Source organism: Xiphophorus maculatus, chromosome 21 (genome assembly GCF_002775205.1).
Source record: "Xiphophorus maculatus strain JP 163 A chromosome 21, X_maculatus-5.0-male, whole genome shotgun sequence".
NCBI classification, from domain to species: domain Eukaryota; kingdom Metazoa; phylum Chordata; class Actinopteri; order Cyprinodontiformes; family Poeciliidae; genus Xiphophorus; species Xiphophorus maculatus.
In genome coordinates, this window is record NC_036463.1 from 17,570,173 (window position 1) to 17,584,965 (window position 14,793).

A 14,793-nucleotide genomic window follows, 5' to 3' on the forward strand; every position below is an offset into this window, starting at 1 on the left:
TTCAAGGGCTATAATTACACGAAAGAACGGCATGGTGTAGGCACTGTTTTGTCTTCTCTTGGTTTGTTGGTAAGGCTTTCCTCGTTGATGTGGAGACCACATGGACGTGTCTGATTATAAGTGGCTGTGGCTTTTTGGAGCCATGCTGATTAGTGTGTGGCTTTGATTTAACCAGTTAATCTCCGCTCTACGGCTACAACATGCAGGAGGAATTTAGCGGAGATGTACTGCTGGTTTGTGGATTACTCCTTTTGCGGAGTAATCCAACATTTCCACACTTGCACAGCTGTAACCTTTGACCTTTGCTGCGCACCGTAAGCTGCGATTCTATTACAAATGCGCGTTAAAAAAAAGTACAGCAGAACACATGCAAAACGTAAAAAAAAAAGGCCACAATTTTGTAAATGTGGTGTTTTCATTAAATAAGATATTTAATAATTAAGCACATTTATAAAGTGACGCAGATTTGTCCAACAGTTTTAAGAGTCTCCATTGTCTACTTTAAAGTTGCTCCTCATTTTCACCCCGTCTTTTCACTGACCCCTGTCAGTAGAGCCATTAAGGCTCGCTCGCCTGCACAGCGCCGTTTTCTGGTGAGGAGTATTTTTGAAGTGAGGTGAGGCTTCTTTTTTCAGCAGCCCACAATAAAACGATAGACTGACAGTCTCAGTGTAATGAACCCCAGGTGTCTTCCTTCCCAAAACATCTTTTACCATTTCGGCTGCTTGGTTTTAATCTCTTTTCTGGTTTCTGTGTACTTGTTAATGTTCCTTTCATGGATTTACTGGGGTTTTTTTCCCTCTTAAGTCTTTGTGGCTTTGTGAGATGATTCTGATTAGCTATGCGTCCTAAGTTGTTGTGACAATCTTGGCAGGTGTAGCAGTGAGTGTTTTATTAACCCGTCAGTCTTATTTTGTGGAAGAGAAACTATTAGTGTTATTTTTATGCATCATGAACACGTACGGCACAGTTTATGAGCCTTTGTTTTGACTCCTTTATGATCATTTTTCATTTCTGCTGTTCAATGTTGTCCAGTGAAACCGAGAAGCTTCAGAGATGTAATCATCGGATTACGGACTTTGTTCACTTTGTCCACCGGCGCAAACGTGTAGCTCTCAGATGTGTCCTAGTTAAAGTCGACTCTTTTCAGGGTTCAAGCACTCATGTTGGACGTATGCGGGATAAGCTCGCTCAAAGTGAGTCTTGATCTTTTCTTTTTGGCTTGAGGCCTGTTAACAGCATTTTCTCGTCATAGAATCATAGTCAGTTGGGCCATTCTAGCACATATGCTTTGATTTATACCATTCATACTCTGGCTTTATGATTGGGGTTGTTGTCCTGCTCAAAAGCGTCTCAAGACTTTTGCAGTCTCTGACAGGTTTTCTACCAGGATTGCTCCATGTTTTGCTATATCCATTATTCCATTAATACTGGGTCTCAGATTAATACTCCACTTGCATGACTTTTAAATTTAGAGGGATGTCAAAGTCAGATTGCAGTTGGCCTCTTTCCCTTAGAGGGCGATGGACCAGTAAGATATGTTTGTATTGGGACTCGTTATGCTAATTACTTATTCAGAGTAAACGTTTTAGATATGTTTTGATTAAAGAAATACATCAGAAATGTATTTATTATTTCTCTTGCACTTCATGGTTGTCCATTAATTTGTGTAGGATTATTATGTATAATCCAAGAGAAGACCAGAGCTGTTTGAGGCTGTAACAGGACAAGAGGTTTTGAATGCTTATGTAAGTCACTGTATATCATCATTGTGTAATTATTAATTACACAAATTTATTTAAGTTTTGTAATATGTCTTGATTCGGACCTTGACGCTGGCATAACATGTAAGATTTTTTTGATCTAGAAGGCGAACTCTTTCAAAGCTCATGTTAGAACAAACTGTACATATAGGCTGATCATTCTGGGTGGAGTCTTTGGGCTGTCAAAGTAAAGATGTTTATGGATATGTTCACAGAGAAAGTTTTAGGGAATACTGCCTATTTTCTCTTGGAACATGCCTAAGTAACATGGTTGTTACGTCAAAGTGCATAGTAGACATCCATGAAATACTTTTCTCCTGTACAAAGAGAGGATATACACACTCATACATATACACACACGTACACACGCCTACACACACGTCGTTTCAGCATGCTGCAGCCTGCTTCGTTTCTCATGTGTTTCACCCAGATACTCTTCTCCGTCCTCCCGCTTAATTAACGCGAGTCAGGATTTTGTCCTTCTGCAAGAGCAGCTGTGTATGTGTTCTCACCTGCCAGCGGCCTCGACCAAACACCAGCTCGTAACTCCACCTCATCAGCTGTCTGCGAGGAAACGACGACTCAAACACCAGCCTTTCAGGAATTCGGTTCAACCAATTACAGACTCCAAAGACGGTTGACATGCGTTCACTACTGTGTTTACTGTCTGACAGAGGAGCTGTGTACTTTGGCTGAAGTAACAAAGCCACACTTTGCTCGAGTGGTGTCATGCATAATGGTGCAACGTTTTAGTAATAAAGAATATGGACGCTATTCTGAAATAGCGTCCATAAACAGTAAACAGTGTTGTGCAGTTGTGAAATATAAAATATGATTACATAAGTCATATCATATTGCCATTATCAATTTCTTGGCAAATTTGTGCACATTTGCACAAAGTGCAGATGCAAAAATGCTAAAATGCAGGCTTTTAATTAAACACAGTAATAGGATGTATTACTGTTATGTTAATGTGTTTAATATTCAGTTTCTAGTTTTGTAAAGGTTTTACTTGACAGTACATTTATGAAGTTATTTCTTTAGAAATGGAGATATTATGAATTAAAAATAATTGAAATATTGTGAGTTTGATTCTAGCTTTCCCCACCACTGAGTGAATGTGTTTATTATTTTAGAACAAATTTCCAAGAGTTTGTGAATTTAGGTTTTTAAGATCCCACTAGGATCTTCTGCTAGCACTTAGCACTGCTACTGTTTCTAAAACAGCAGCCTCAGTGTTTTACATTTTTTTCAAACCGTTCATTCGCCTTCATATTAGGAGCTGATGCAACTTCACACTGTGTGAGAGTAGTCAGTCATTATTTTAAAGCAAACACAAAGTGTTTAGCATCTTCCGCCAGCAATTACCACTGCTAGCCTTTTTTAAAAAGCAGCATCGGTGTGTTTTATACAGGGAATTTAGCTCCTTAAGTGAGATATTTTCAAAATGCTCCCATTATTTCCAAATCCATCATTTTCCAGGGCAGAGTTGAATAGCTCAAATTAATAAAACAATAACTTTGCTAATAAATACATTGAGCCTCTCTGTTATCTGCTGGAGTCTCACTTTAAAGGTTGGCGCCTAAATGAACATTCAGTTCATCTTTTTCATTTCCTAACAACTTCCACCCTGAAGGTTGGCGTTGTTAGTGCAAACTGTTAGCAATTCGCTAACCCCTTAGCACCTAATGAGAGGAATAGAATCAGCTTTCTGAGTTTCTGATCACTTTAAATATCCCTCTTAAAACAGAACTTTGTCTGCAGGTGCCTAAGTTTACTAACACTTTTATAAACTTACTGACTAAAGAAATTGTGTTTTTGATATTCATTTGTGCCACTTTATCAACGCACCCTGCGCTGATAAAGTGCATTTAACAGGTCAAGTTTGAATTCTGCCGCACAAACAACCGCGCAAACATCCAAATGTCAAAATGTCGAGTATCTACTTAAACCGATAAAGAAGATGCAAGAAATGGGGAATAGCTGACTCGTATGTTTCTGTTTTCTGCAGGGGGACATCCAGCAGCTCCTGATTGTTGCTGATCCTAAAGCAGCATATGACTACTGTGACCATTACAGCCCAGACTGTGACACGCCGCACAAGGATTCGCTTCAGGCCCAGGAGCCAGACGAAGAGGTCAGCCAACAAGCAGAGCTCCTTATTAATCTAACTCTTACAGTAAATTGTACAGCTGCAGTTGGCAAGTTTTATTTATTTATTTTTTTTAATAATTGATTATTCTGATGATTAATCAATTAATTGTATTAAGAAATTTGGCGCATTCTGTAGATTTTTCATTTAACTTTTTGAGCATATTTGATGTTATACTAGAAATACATATAAATAATTAATTCAATTCTCTTGTCAGAAACTAATCATGCCATTGCCTAAAATGCAATAACGTATCATTCTTTTAGTGCCCATTTGTTGATTTGCCGCAAAGGATAACACTAATCCGTCTATTATTTGATTAAATGATTAATAATTGGATATCAAAAGCTTTGTATGAAAATTTTAAAGCTACAATTAAGCCACTTAAGGAATTCTAGGAAGAACATATTTGCAGACAGGTTGTTTTTTTTTCTTAAATGCAAAATGTATATGTTTTTTGTCAAGTTTTGACTTGATTACTGCTCTGCATGTGTTTTCCTTTCAGCGCATCACTATTATTTTAATGAAAACACTCCAGTTAGCTATCAGTCAATTGCCAAGTTAGTTGACTCAACATAAAACATGAAAATCGGACTCGTATATATCTGTGGTTCTTGTGTTTAGGAATCATTCCAAACAGTCAAATTTGTCATTATTTTGGAACAAATAAAAGGTGTAGAAACCATCCTTCAGGTAGCTGTCTGGGAAATACACAGCAACAGGTGGGGGAGAATCATCCAAAGCTTTTAAAACCATAAATCGACACCAGTTGTCGGTTCCATGCTAGGTCACGACTCGCAGGATACCTCAGAGCTACACGTCACTGAGACGGCGTGCTGCTTGCTAGGAGGCTCACCTTTTGTTTTGCAGCTGCTTCCAGTGAGAAAAGTTCCATGACGAGATCGCTTGAACGCAGCTGGTAATTTTGGTTCTGAGGAGTTTTTTTTATGAGCCTTTTAAACCCTCCATCTGCTCATGTTTGTAGGTTCAGACCAACCCAGCAGGTTTCAGCTGTTATTTAGTTATCCAATCCATGTTTCGGTTGTCTACCTGTAAATCTGAACTGTATTATATCGTGACGTTGTGCTGTTTTGTTAATTAGCATAATTATTAATACAGTCTTTACTTGCTTTTTCTGTTAACGTCTCCATTTTATCGCATTGCATAAAATGTCATTTGGAACTGTTTCCTAAACACAAAACTTTAATGGCTTCAAGTGTTTGAACTTGTAACCTGCTGAAGATGATGCGTACCGTATTATCTTCTCGCTGAAATTAAATTTTTAATGCTTTTGCTAGAAACTAAAACCCGCCCACTCTTCTTCTTCTTCTTCTTCTTTTTTCCGTCTCTTCTCTGCCATTTTCCACCACTCCAGTACATTACTGACGATATAGATTACAGACAGTTCTATGAATACTCTGAAGGACCAACAGACTCCGTCCCGACTGACGAATACTCTGAAAAACAGGTAAATAAACAAAAGTGAAAAGAAAGGCTGTTTTTGCTTATTGTCGTTCCCCGTTCCTCTGTTTGTCTCAGAGTTGTGACTTCATGTGCGCTCAGTGTTTCAAAAAAAAAAAAAAAACACTGTATTTTGCATAATAATAACACACAAAAAAAGAGTCAGAGTAAGCGCTCCACTATATTGTCTCACTGACAAGAGTCACATTCATGGACATGAATAATCTCCTGACGGTGTAGAACTGGAGGAGTGAATCTGAGTGTACATGCAGACACACACTGTTTGTCCTTCTGTCTGAAACTGTCTTTGCTGATTCTACCTGCTTCAAGTGTGCCTTTGCATTTCAGCATGTCCTCAAAAATAATGTAAGCGCAATATAGAATATCAGCTGGATTGTATATAATTTAGGAAAATGCAGCAAATTTGACTTCCTAATACCTACACTATTTCCAAAGATGTGCTGAAAGTGTGCTTGTTACATGTTTCACAGAGGCTGCTTGCTACTTCAAACAGTTTTGAAGACGCAGTAGATCTAAGAAGTGTTCACACACACACCCCCAATATGCATTTTTTCTGAAGTAAAACAATGAAGTCATGGTGGAAAAATAAAGAGACAGGTTTTTAAATCTTATGGTTGTCTAAATCTAAGCTATATCTATATTTAAAGTAGCATTTGACAACCTAGCTCCATAAGTGTGCAAACCATCAGTCTGATACTTGTTGGCCTTTTGATTCAGTTTTCCACCATGTTGGTGTGCATCCTGGATTGGGCTCCTGTTGACTTGGATGAATACTTGGCGTCATTGTCGTGATGGAAAGTTAAATCATTCTTCATCCCTATTCTAGCAGAGACCTTGTGCTTTTGGGTAAAAAGTGACTGGTGTTTGGATCCGTTCACAATTTTATCCATCTTAAAAAAAGAAACCGATGTTGTTCATGTTTGGTTTCAGCAGGCCGTAAAACATGTTCTCCCACGACATTTTTGGAGATTTTAGTCAGGTTTTTATGTTTTCTGGATATGACTTTTCTTAAAAAGGAAATATTCACGCCTGGGAGAGAAAAGATTGTGCGGAGAATGCTGGAGATTATTTTCATAACTAGAACACAACCAGTGTTTGTGCCAGCATTTCTGTTTTGCCCAATTAATTACCAATAATTTTTGGACCCTTCTCCTGACTGATACCTTTGTATAAATCATAGTAATCCTGGTTTGCATGCTTAGGCTGAGCTACAACTTAGCTTTCTTAGCTTCCTATATTACATATAGCTTAGCGTTTTTAGCTGAGGAGAAAATTTGAGAGAATTCTTACAAGGACACAAAAAGTTTATTTCAGGTTCATCCAATTTAGTATTACCAAAAGCAAGAGTATTCAAAACAATTTGCTCTTGAAATGTGTGAATGTGGAAAAAAAACAGTCATTTCCTTTTGTTGCATTTAATCCTGCAGCATACACAGATGCAACTGCAAATATCACAGCAGTGACGCAGCTATGATGCGGCTTTAGCATGCTTCAGTTTAATAAATATGAACAAAAGCAAAACGCGTTCCCAATCCTGATGCAGCAGAACACTGTGAATTCCATCTACACATTATTCAGAACAAGAGCAGATAACAAGCAAGACATGCTTCGTCTTTACATCCTCACATTTAGACATGCGTGGATTGTTTTTCAATTCGTCAACACTTTACAGATTTACGTTAACCGTTCTCTCTCTCTTTCAGTTTAATTATACATAATATATTTTCTAATAAAGCTGGAAAAGTTTTTAAAGTGGCGTATCATGATCTTTTATGTTCCGCCTAGCATTTAAAGAGGGGTGTGCACTGTTTTAGATCTATTGTGCGTACTTTATATAAATCTTTTGTGTCACTTAATCGTCCCTCCCTTTGATTTTTGAACAGGTTCGGCCGATGCGCAAATTTTTCACGGACTCATAATAAGCCTGTGCACGAGTTGAGAGGACTGCTGTTGCTGTTATATGTTTGTATTGTCTTGATTTGTCTTTGTCGCCATCAGCTCTTACAGAGAATCAAACGTAGTGTCTCCACGAAAAAGAAGATGGCCAAAAAGTCCCCCAGTAAAACTAAGCATAAGCCCTTAAAGTCGACTGGCAATAAATCCCCGGCTAAAACGTTTTTCCACAACAAGAAGACGACGTGGGGCTACCAGGCCACAGCGCCGGCGCGACCCAGAGGCAGTTCTAGGGTAAACGTTTGTCTCCCGGGAAAAAGAGCCGAATCCGATCAAGATTTGCCCTGAACAAGGAAGGGAGAATCTATGATGGCGGATGTAGAGTTCCCCTAACCTCTCCTCTGTAGACGTAGCCTAGTGTGTAGTGAACTCGAGAGGACCCTCCCTCGACCGACCTCTGGTATGAGCCTTGTTTTAACCCAGATTCTTCTTTCCTTTTCTTCCAACATGACTCAGCTAAACAATGTAGAGGGAGATTACTATACAGACATTGACTACGGAACTCTAGATGGTACTCAGACTCAGTCACCTGTTGCCACGAGCGGACCAAGCGAGGTAATTTTGTTTTCTTCCTTCTCAATCTGCATTTCCAAGTAAAAGCCACTGTTTGGTGTTCTGGGACGTTTGACCCGCTTGACGGAGCTGCTGGTATGACATGATAAAGACACAACCATTCAATTGAATTGAAGTGTCTTTTGATTTGTTGGAGGCCTAGAATGTAGCTGAACTTGTGATGGACGTGGGATATGTTAAGCAGTACTTAATAGCAACAATTTATATTCTCCACTGGATGCTAGAGAAGATAGCACATGCACCATGTGAAAATGTGTTAAAAGCCTTAAAATAATTCTATTGCAGTAGAATAATCTCAAACCTGAAACAATTGGAGAAATGTGATGTTTTGTGTGCGTTAAGGTTGTTTTCACACCTGATCGTCTCGGTTTGATTGGGGACCGAGACTATCTCAATGGTTACATGTTACATAACATTTGTTACATCTTCAGTTGCACCAAACCTTTTGGGGAACCTTTTTACCCCCTCGCCTGTGGGGGCGCTGCACCAAGAACCACTAAAGGTAATGACACAAAAAACCTCTGAAGAAGACACTAATCGCAATTTCCTTCTCCAAGAAATGTAAACAAAAATGGCTTGACGGCAAATTTTAGTGATGGTATGTTTGTTTTGTCTTTGGCAAAAGACCACTTAGCCATTTCTCCAGCTAGCTCTTGATTCTCATGTGATTCTCATTGTAATTACCCAGAAGGCCCTGCTGTGTAGTCCGCTGGACTGCTTTTGGAGTGGTGTCTGGTCCACTTGCATTCAGATGTGGATTCAAATCACACCGGAGATAACTTTCACTGAACCAAGACCTTGTTTTGTTCCCTTTTTTGGGCCACATCAGAGATACGGTTGCGAATTCCCACCAAATGAACCAAATTCTCCCCAAATGAACCAAATTCTCCCCAAATGAACCGGACTTTCCAGGCAAACGGACTAAAGCGGACTAAACAGGGATGGCATGAATGCACCCTTTATCAGTGAGGAAAAAATAAGTACTGGTGGCACGTTCCTCTGTTGTTAATACTTCACACGTCTCTTCCCGTTGGTACAGAAATTAGTCAATTTCAGGTTAACATCATTCTACTGCAATAAAAGACAAATGTAAGGTTTTCCACCACATTTTCACAAGTGCCAACAGCCAAATACATCCTCATCTGTTTTGTTTCCAGCTTCCGTTTTTCTATGGCAAGCAGTTTTCTCAACACATAATGCTTCATGCTTTACTCTGATCTGAGAAATTCCATGTGGATAGGTGAGACGTTGTAGTCCAGTCATCAAAAATGAAATAATTTGCTATTCACTTTGTACTGTCTGTTTTTTCTGGACGCTCTACGCGCACCTTCAACTAAAGGAAACCTAGGCTTTAAGAGTTTCGTTGTGTGCTCATTATTGCTGCATCTCATCACCAGCCTGACTCATAACTCACTCAGAATGTGGAAATAGATAATGTTCTGTGGCCTTATAAATAACTCAAGTATGAAAGAAGCCAACATATTCCCCCTCGTTGTCCATCACACAGTTTGATCAATAGTTCTGCTAAGTATTTCAAATAGAACTATGATCAACAGACTGAAAATCCTCTCACTCCCTGCTATGATCGCGCTTTTGCTGCCTCGTTGTTTTGGCAAATTAGATGTGATTATGCTGGGTATTTAAAATGAATTATTGGCCAGGAGGGATTACTGCCAGCAAGTGTGTAATCGCATCTACTTTGCTGCGCTGCAAGGTTAAAGCCACAGTGATCACCATTTGGAATGTGAGAGAAAGTCCTGCCAAGTCACTGTGGTTACAGTAAGTCTATGCCAGACACAGAGATCATGAGGCAACTCTAAAGGCTGCTAAAACGCACTCATCACAATGATTCATTGGGTGTCAAATCCTGATGTCTCGATGCAACATGACGGATTGATTTGATGCGTTTGCAAATATTTGAGAGAGCGATCCGAGGCATCAGGCAGCCTTTCTCTCTGCAGTCGGCACAAAATTGGCTGCTCGATGAGAAAGCAAATGGCTGTTCCTCTGTCAACTAAGCCACCAACTGGAACGGTTGACAAAAGTGATGATAGCACTTTATTAATTATTACTTTTAGTCTGTTTAGTTAGATATGTGGCAGTTACAAAGCCAACCAACCTTAACTAACCTACAAGTAATATTATCCAAAAATAAAGTGTTATCATTGTCATGATTTCTTTTGTTGTTGTTGCCTAATATCTCAAGTGCTTTTGTAACATTTACAGTGCCTTGCAAAGGTTTTCATACACAGTGGACATATTATAGGATGCTACAATAACAAACTTTAAGGCATTTTAAAGGCATTTTGTGTGATTAAGCCAACACAAATTGTAAAACAGAAGGAGAAAGATTCTCCCTACTTTTGTACCCAAAAATAGAATGGCATTTCAGTCCCCTTTACTCTGATGCAGCTAAATAAAATCTAGTGGAAGCGAGTGTCCTTAGACATCATCCATTTAGCGAATAGTGTATAGCTCAGACGTCCTGTCAAGGCTTCGAAGTTTTGTTTGGGGAACATTAGTAAACAAACAAAATCATGAAAACCAAGGAGCACAAATGGCAGGGATGCTAAAAGAGGAAGCGAGGTCACAGCAACTCCAAACAAACAGCCACAGCTACGGCCAACGAAATGGTTTAAATCAAAGAATGTTTTATGTTAGAATGGCCAAAGGTCAGATCTAGATCCAAATAAGAATCATGAAAATTGATATTTTGAAATGTTTTGGATCCAGTCTTTCAAATATAGTTCATTTATGTACTGCTGTTTCACAATAAATGTCATCTGAAGACATCTTACTGAACTTGAGCAATCTTCCAGAGAAGAGTCGGAAGCCGTTCTTGTCTTAAGTTGTGTGAAAGCTGGCAGAGACTTAAAGAAAGACTAAGAGAATTCAAGGTGGTTTTATAAAGCAATTACTCAAAGGGGATGAATATTAAAAAAATTAAATTTAAAACTCTATCATTTTTAACTTCTCTTTTTGCTCAGGAAATTGTCATGCACTACCTTGTGTTGGTCTATCACAAAAAAATCCCAAAAACATTGAATTTTCTGGTTCATTGGATATGAATTCCTTTGCGTTGGACTGTGAAAGTAATTTTTTCCTCAGTTTCATAACTAACAACCTTATCTCTTTAGTTTCTGATTGTTAACTTTCTCCTTCTTCGCTTGTGTAACAATGGGAAGGCTGTAAAGGAGGATTTTATCGGGGCGCACGCCACCGAAGCCCCTACTCTCGCTCCGGAGCCCGGCACTGTGTTGGAAACGGGGGACAACTCGGAGACCGGTGCGGAAGCGTATGACTTTAAGGAGTATGACCTGACCGAGTATGACTTGGGCAAGTTAGACAACAAGTATGATTATGGGACATACGATGAGTACGGCCCCCTCCCATCTAAAGCCCCGACAGCCTATGGTGAGGAAGTGGGGCCCGGGGTCGCTGCCGAAACCGACTTTTCTGAAAGTACAGTAAGTATCGCACCCCGGCCACGCCGACGGAGGGGTGTGTGCATGAACGGCATGGCAAGAGGACTCCCTCTGTCTCCCAAGTGCATGGACTTCTTTTGGCTTGGTTTGGGCAATATGTCATTGACGTGTTGAGTGTGGAGTAGTTCAGTGTTGCTGTTTCTGTTGTTCGATTTGAATCTGCTACAGAAAAAGTGCATGCGTCTGTCTGTTAAAAAGAATCAAAACGTATGTGTTAGCTAATTATACTCTTCCGTCTCGCTTTGTCCTATAGAAACATTCAGCCACACTTCATCTGTTCTCACACAACCTACAATCAGTGGATGTTGGCCCAACCTACGCCACGCCCATAAATACCTAGGAAAGCCCACTGCCCCTCCCCACCCACTCATCTCTCAGCACTTGGACCCAATCCCTCCCTCTTCATCTGTGCTATTTTAACAAGCAGCCTGTAACATGCAGCTCCCTTTGTTCACTGCAGACAACCATTAAATTATTGGCTCTGCCTGCGCAGTACACACACACACACACACACTCGCGCACACCCCGGACACGCACGCACTTTATTGGATACATGATGTTAGGGTTTATTGCCTTCGCTTTCTGCCAAAATGTTTGGGCTCGGCTTTCAGCAAGCAATATGTACAATATATAATTTACCTTGACAATAAACACGTAGGCCAGCATCCCTTCACTCTATGTTTAGTCAGGGTTAGATAATCTTTGTGTTTTGCAAAGGTTCATGAATCTCAAATTGTGTTTCAGAATTTGAAATCAAGATGACCAAATGCCTTCCAGACTTTTTTTTTAAGAACTACTCTTTTGTGTAGAAGATACAAACCAGGTGCTAACATTAGCATCTTTAGAATGCTAATCATTAGCCAGTCGTTGCAGTCTCACAGTGCTCCCAAATTATTATTTTGCAACAGTTTCTTATTTTTTACCTAAAATGCTGCCAGACAAAACATTTTAAAAGCGATAGCGGTTTTTGCTTGCTTCATCAGCAAACTTCATCAACACAGCTAGCTGGCTGACTCAGGAGCTACTTCCCTTTATACTTGAGAATAAAGGTCACAAACACAGATACAGCAGGGTGTCAAGCTCAAGGCATTCCCCTAATAAACCTCTAATGTTTAAGTATTTGTGTCCTTATGTGTCTGTAAATATCTTTTTAGAACATTTTAGCTCGTGTTCGTTTGGCTTTTGGGTTTACCAGCATCTTCAGTTTCCCCCACCAATTTATTAGCTCCACTTATGCATCTGCACTCTTTTCCGGTACTGACACCACCAATGAGTTCAGATATGCGTCTTTCTTTAGAACAAATATTTCCCCACACTGCTCAGTGCAATACATTGCGATGCAATGACACCTTTACCTAATTTCAAGCCTTCAAGTCTGATGCGTGTTCTTTCTTTTCAAGACTAACACCTCCTTGTAGAGTCAGGTGTCTTTGTGTTGTACGCGATTCCTCTACCGACTATTGAATGAGACTTTCTACTTAAAAATGCCTCTTGGATATTTTTACCTGCTATGTAAACAATGTCTTCTCTTTTGTGCTGTGTCTACAGATTGCTGGTTCTCAAGCCGCCTTCGGACAGAAGGGCGAGAAGGGCGAGCCGGCCGTGATCGAACCTGTAAGGTCCAACATGTCCAAAACATGCTAATGCTATGATCTGTGTTAAATAACTTGTGTTTATGATAGAGACATCAGATTTTACTGTGAAATTACATATAATCCAGAGCAACAATTTTGTTGGTAGTTTTAGGTTCCTTTCATTCTGACAGTAAGATGAACTTGAATAAGTTGGCTGCATTATATATATATATATATATATATATATATATATATATATATATATATATATATATATATATATATATATATATATATATATATATATATATATATATATATATATATATATATATATAAAAAAATCAAACAACATTGTATAACAGAACCTAATTCATTTTTATTTGAAACAGAAAAGCATAAAATAATTCATATTACTACTAGAATATTACTAAATTAATTCATGTTATCCATTAAATGTATTATGTGGATTGTGGTACATATACCTGAACGAAACAAAAAATATGGATTAAACATTTTTTTAAATTAATGTTTTCAGGTTCTGTTTGAAAAAATATATATTACGCCATTTTGTGATGAGAGAGACAGAAACATAATCAATAAAACTGATTAATATGGCTCATATCTAGCCTGAGGTTGGCCCATTAAAAGACGTAAACCAGGTGTGTCTCTTTTCGTAAGCGAGGGACAAATGCAGGAGCTTTATTTCAGCAACTGGTGAGGGAGGGGCAGCAAGGCATAACTCTGTGCTTTTGCTCTATCTTTATGGTCAGGACTTGGTAACCTTTGAAGCGATATTAACAGAATTTCAGCTGTTTTGATACAGGAACATTTTTAAAACCTTGGCATATCTAGATTTTTCCTTACAGTTTTCATTGAGAATCTGGAATATTCCTGCAATTAATGGACGCTCTTCAAAGCAACATTTGTGTGTCTCTTAGGGCATGCTGATTGAAGGACCACCAGGACCACCCGGCCCATCTGTAAGTGTGGCGTAAAAACAAAAGTCGGTGTAAATATATGTGGGATTTGACGAGAAGGTAGTAATGCTCACTTATATTTGTATTTCAGGGTCTTCCGGGACCATCGGGCCTTCAGGGACCCCCGGGCACTGCTGGAGATCCTGGTGACAGAGTGAGCAAAAGCATACCACCCCAAACCTGTCCAGATTGTTTATATTTGCAGTGTAGCATCACAGGTATTATCCCATTGATTATTAAAAGTGTTGGTTTTAAAGTTTTATCTGCATTTAGTAACTCCATAACAAAAATTGAGACGTTTCGAAAAGGTTTGTATTCAAAGCTTTTCGAACTGAAGGAAGTTCATAAGCCCACTTTGAAGTCTTCCTGTTAAATCTATAAAAGTTTAAACCAAAATCATTAAGCAGCTTAAAGATTAATGAGATAAAGTCAATAAAATCTCTTTTTATAAGTAGCTTAATATTTTTAGTTTTTCAAAGCTGCATTTTACTTTAATATTGAAGCATTATCTGTAATACAGATAAACTACAGATCAGTTTTGAACGCATAATATTGAAGTAGTTTTGTAGTTTTGAAACAAGATGTTAATTTGAGACTGAATTGTATGAGGTGAAATCTTTTTATTATTTTCACCCAAATAAAAAAGAAAAACCTCCAAATTTTATAGAAAAAAAAAATTAACTTGTTGATTCCGATGATACGACTAAACGCATCTGGCTGTTAAATACTGTCTCTTTTTAGGCTTTTGCTCCAATCCACCATCCTACCACTGACTTCCACACACAGACAACACATCCTTGCTGCTCTGAAAGGATGTTGGTTTTGGACCAA

At 38.8% G+C, this 14,793-nt stretch overlaps 1 protein-coding gene across 8 annotated transcripts in view; it reads left to right on the forward strand.

The window, feature by feature from the left end:
- col11a1 (collagen type XI alpha 1 chain) overlaps positions 1 to 14,793 on the forward strand; it is a 98,165-nt gene that overhangs the window by 18,057 nt on the left and 65,315 nt on the right. The window contains exons 5-11 of one of the 8 annotated variants that reach the window (XM_023326576.1): positions 3,775 to 3,900; positions 5,291 to 5,383; positions 7,807 to 7,905; positions 11,109 to 11,390; positions 12,957 to 13,022; positions 13,924 to 13,965; positions 14,054 to 14,116. In XM_023326576.1, coding sequence (XP_023182344.1) covers positions 3,775 to 3,900; positions 5,291 to 5,383; positions 7,807 to 7,905; positions 11,109 to 11,390; positions 12,957 to 13,022; positions 13,924 to 13,965; positions 14,054 to 14,116 — 771 coding nt within the window. Of the gene's footprint in view, positions 1 to 3,774; positions 3,901 to 5,290; positions 5,384 to 7,395; positions 7,585 to 7,806; positions 7,906 to 11,108; positions 11,391 to 12,956; positions 13,023 to 13,923; positions 13,966 to 14,053; positions 14,117 to 14,793 lie in introns of all 8 variants that reach the window. The other 7 variants (XM_023326579.1, XM_023326581.1, XM_023326578.1 and 4 more) reach the window with 7 other exon arrangements.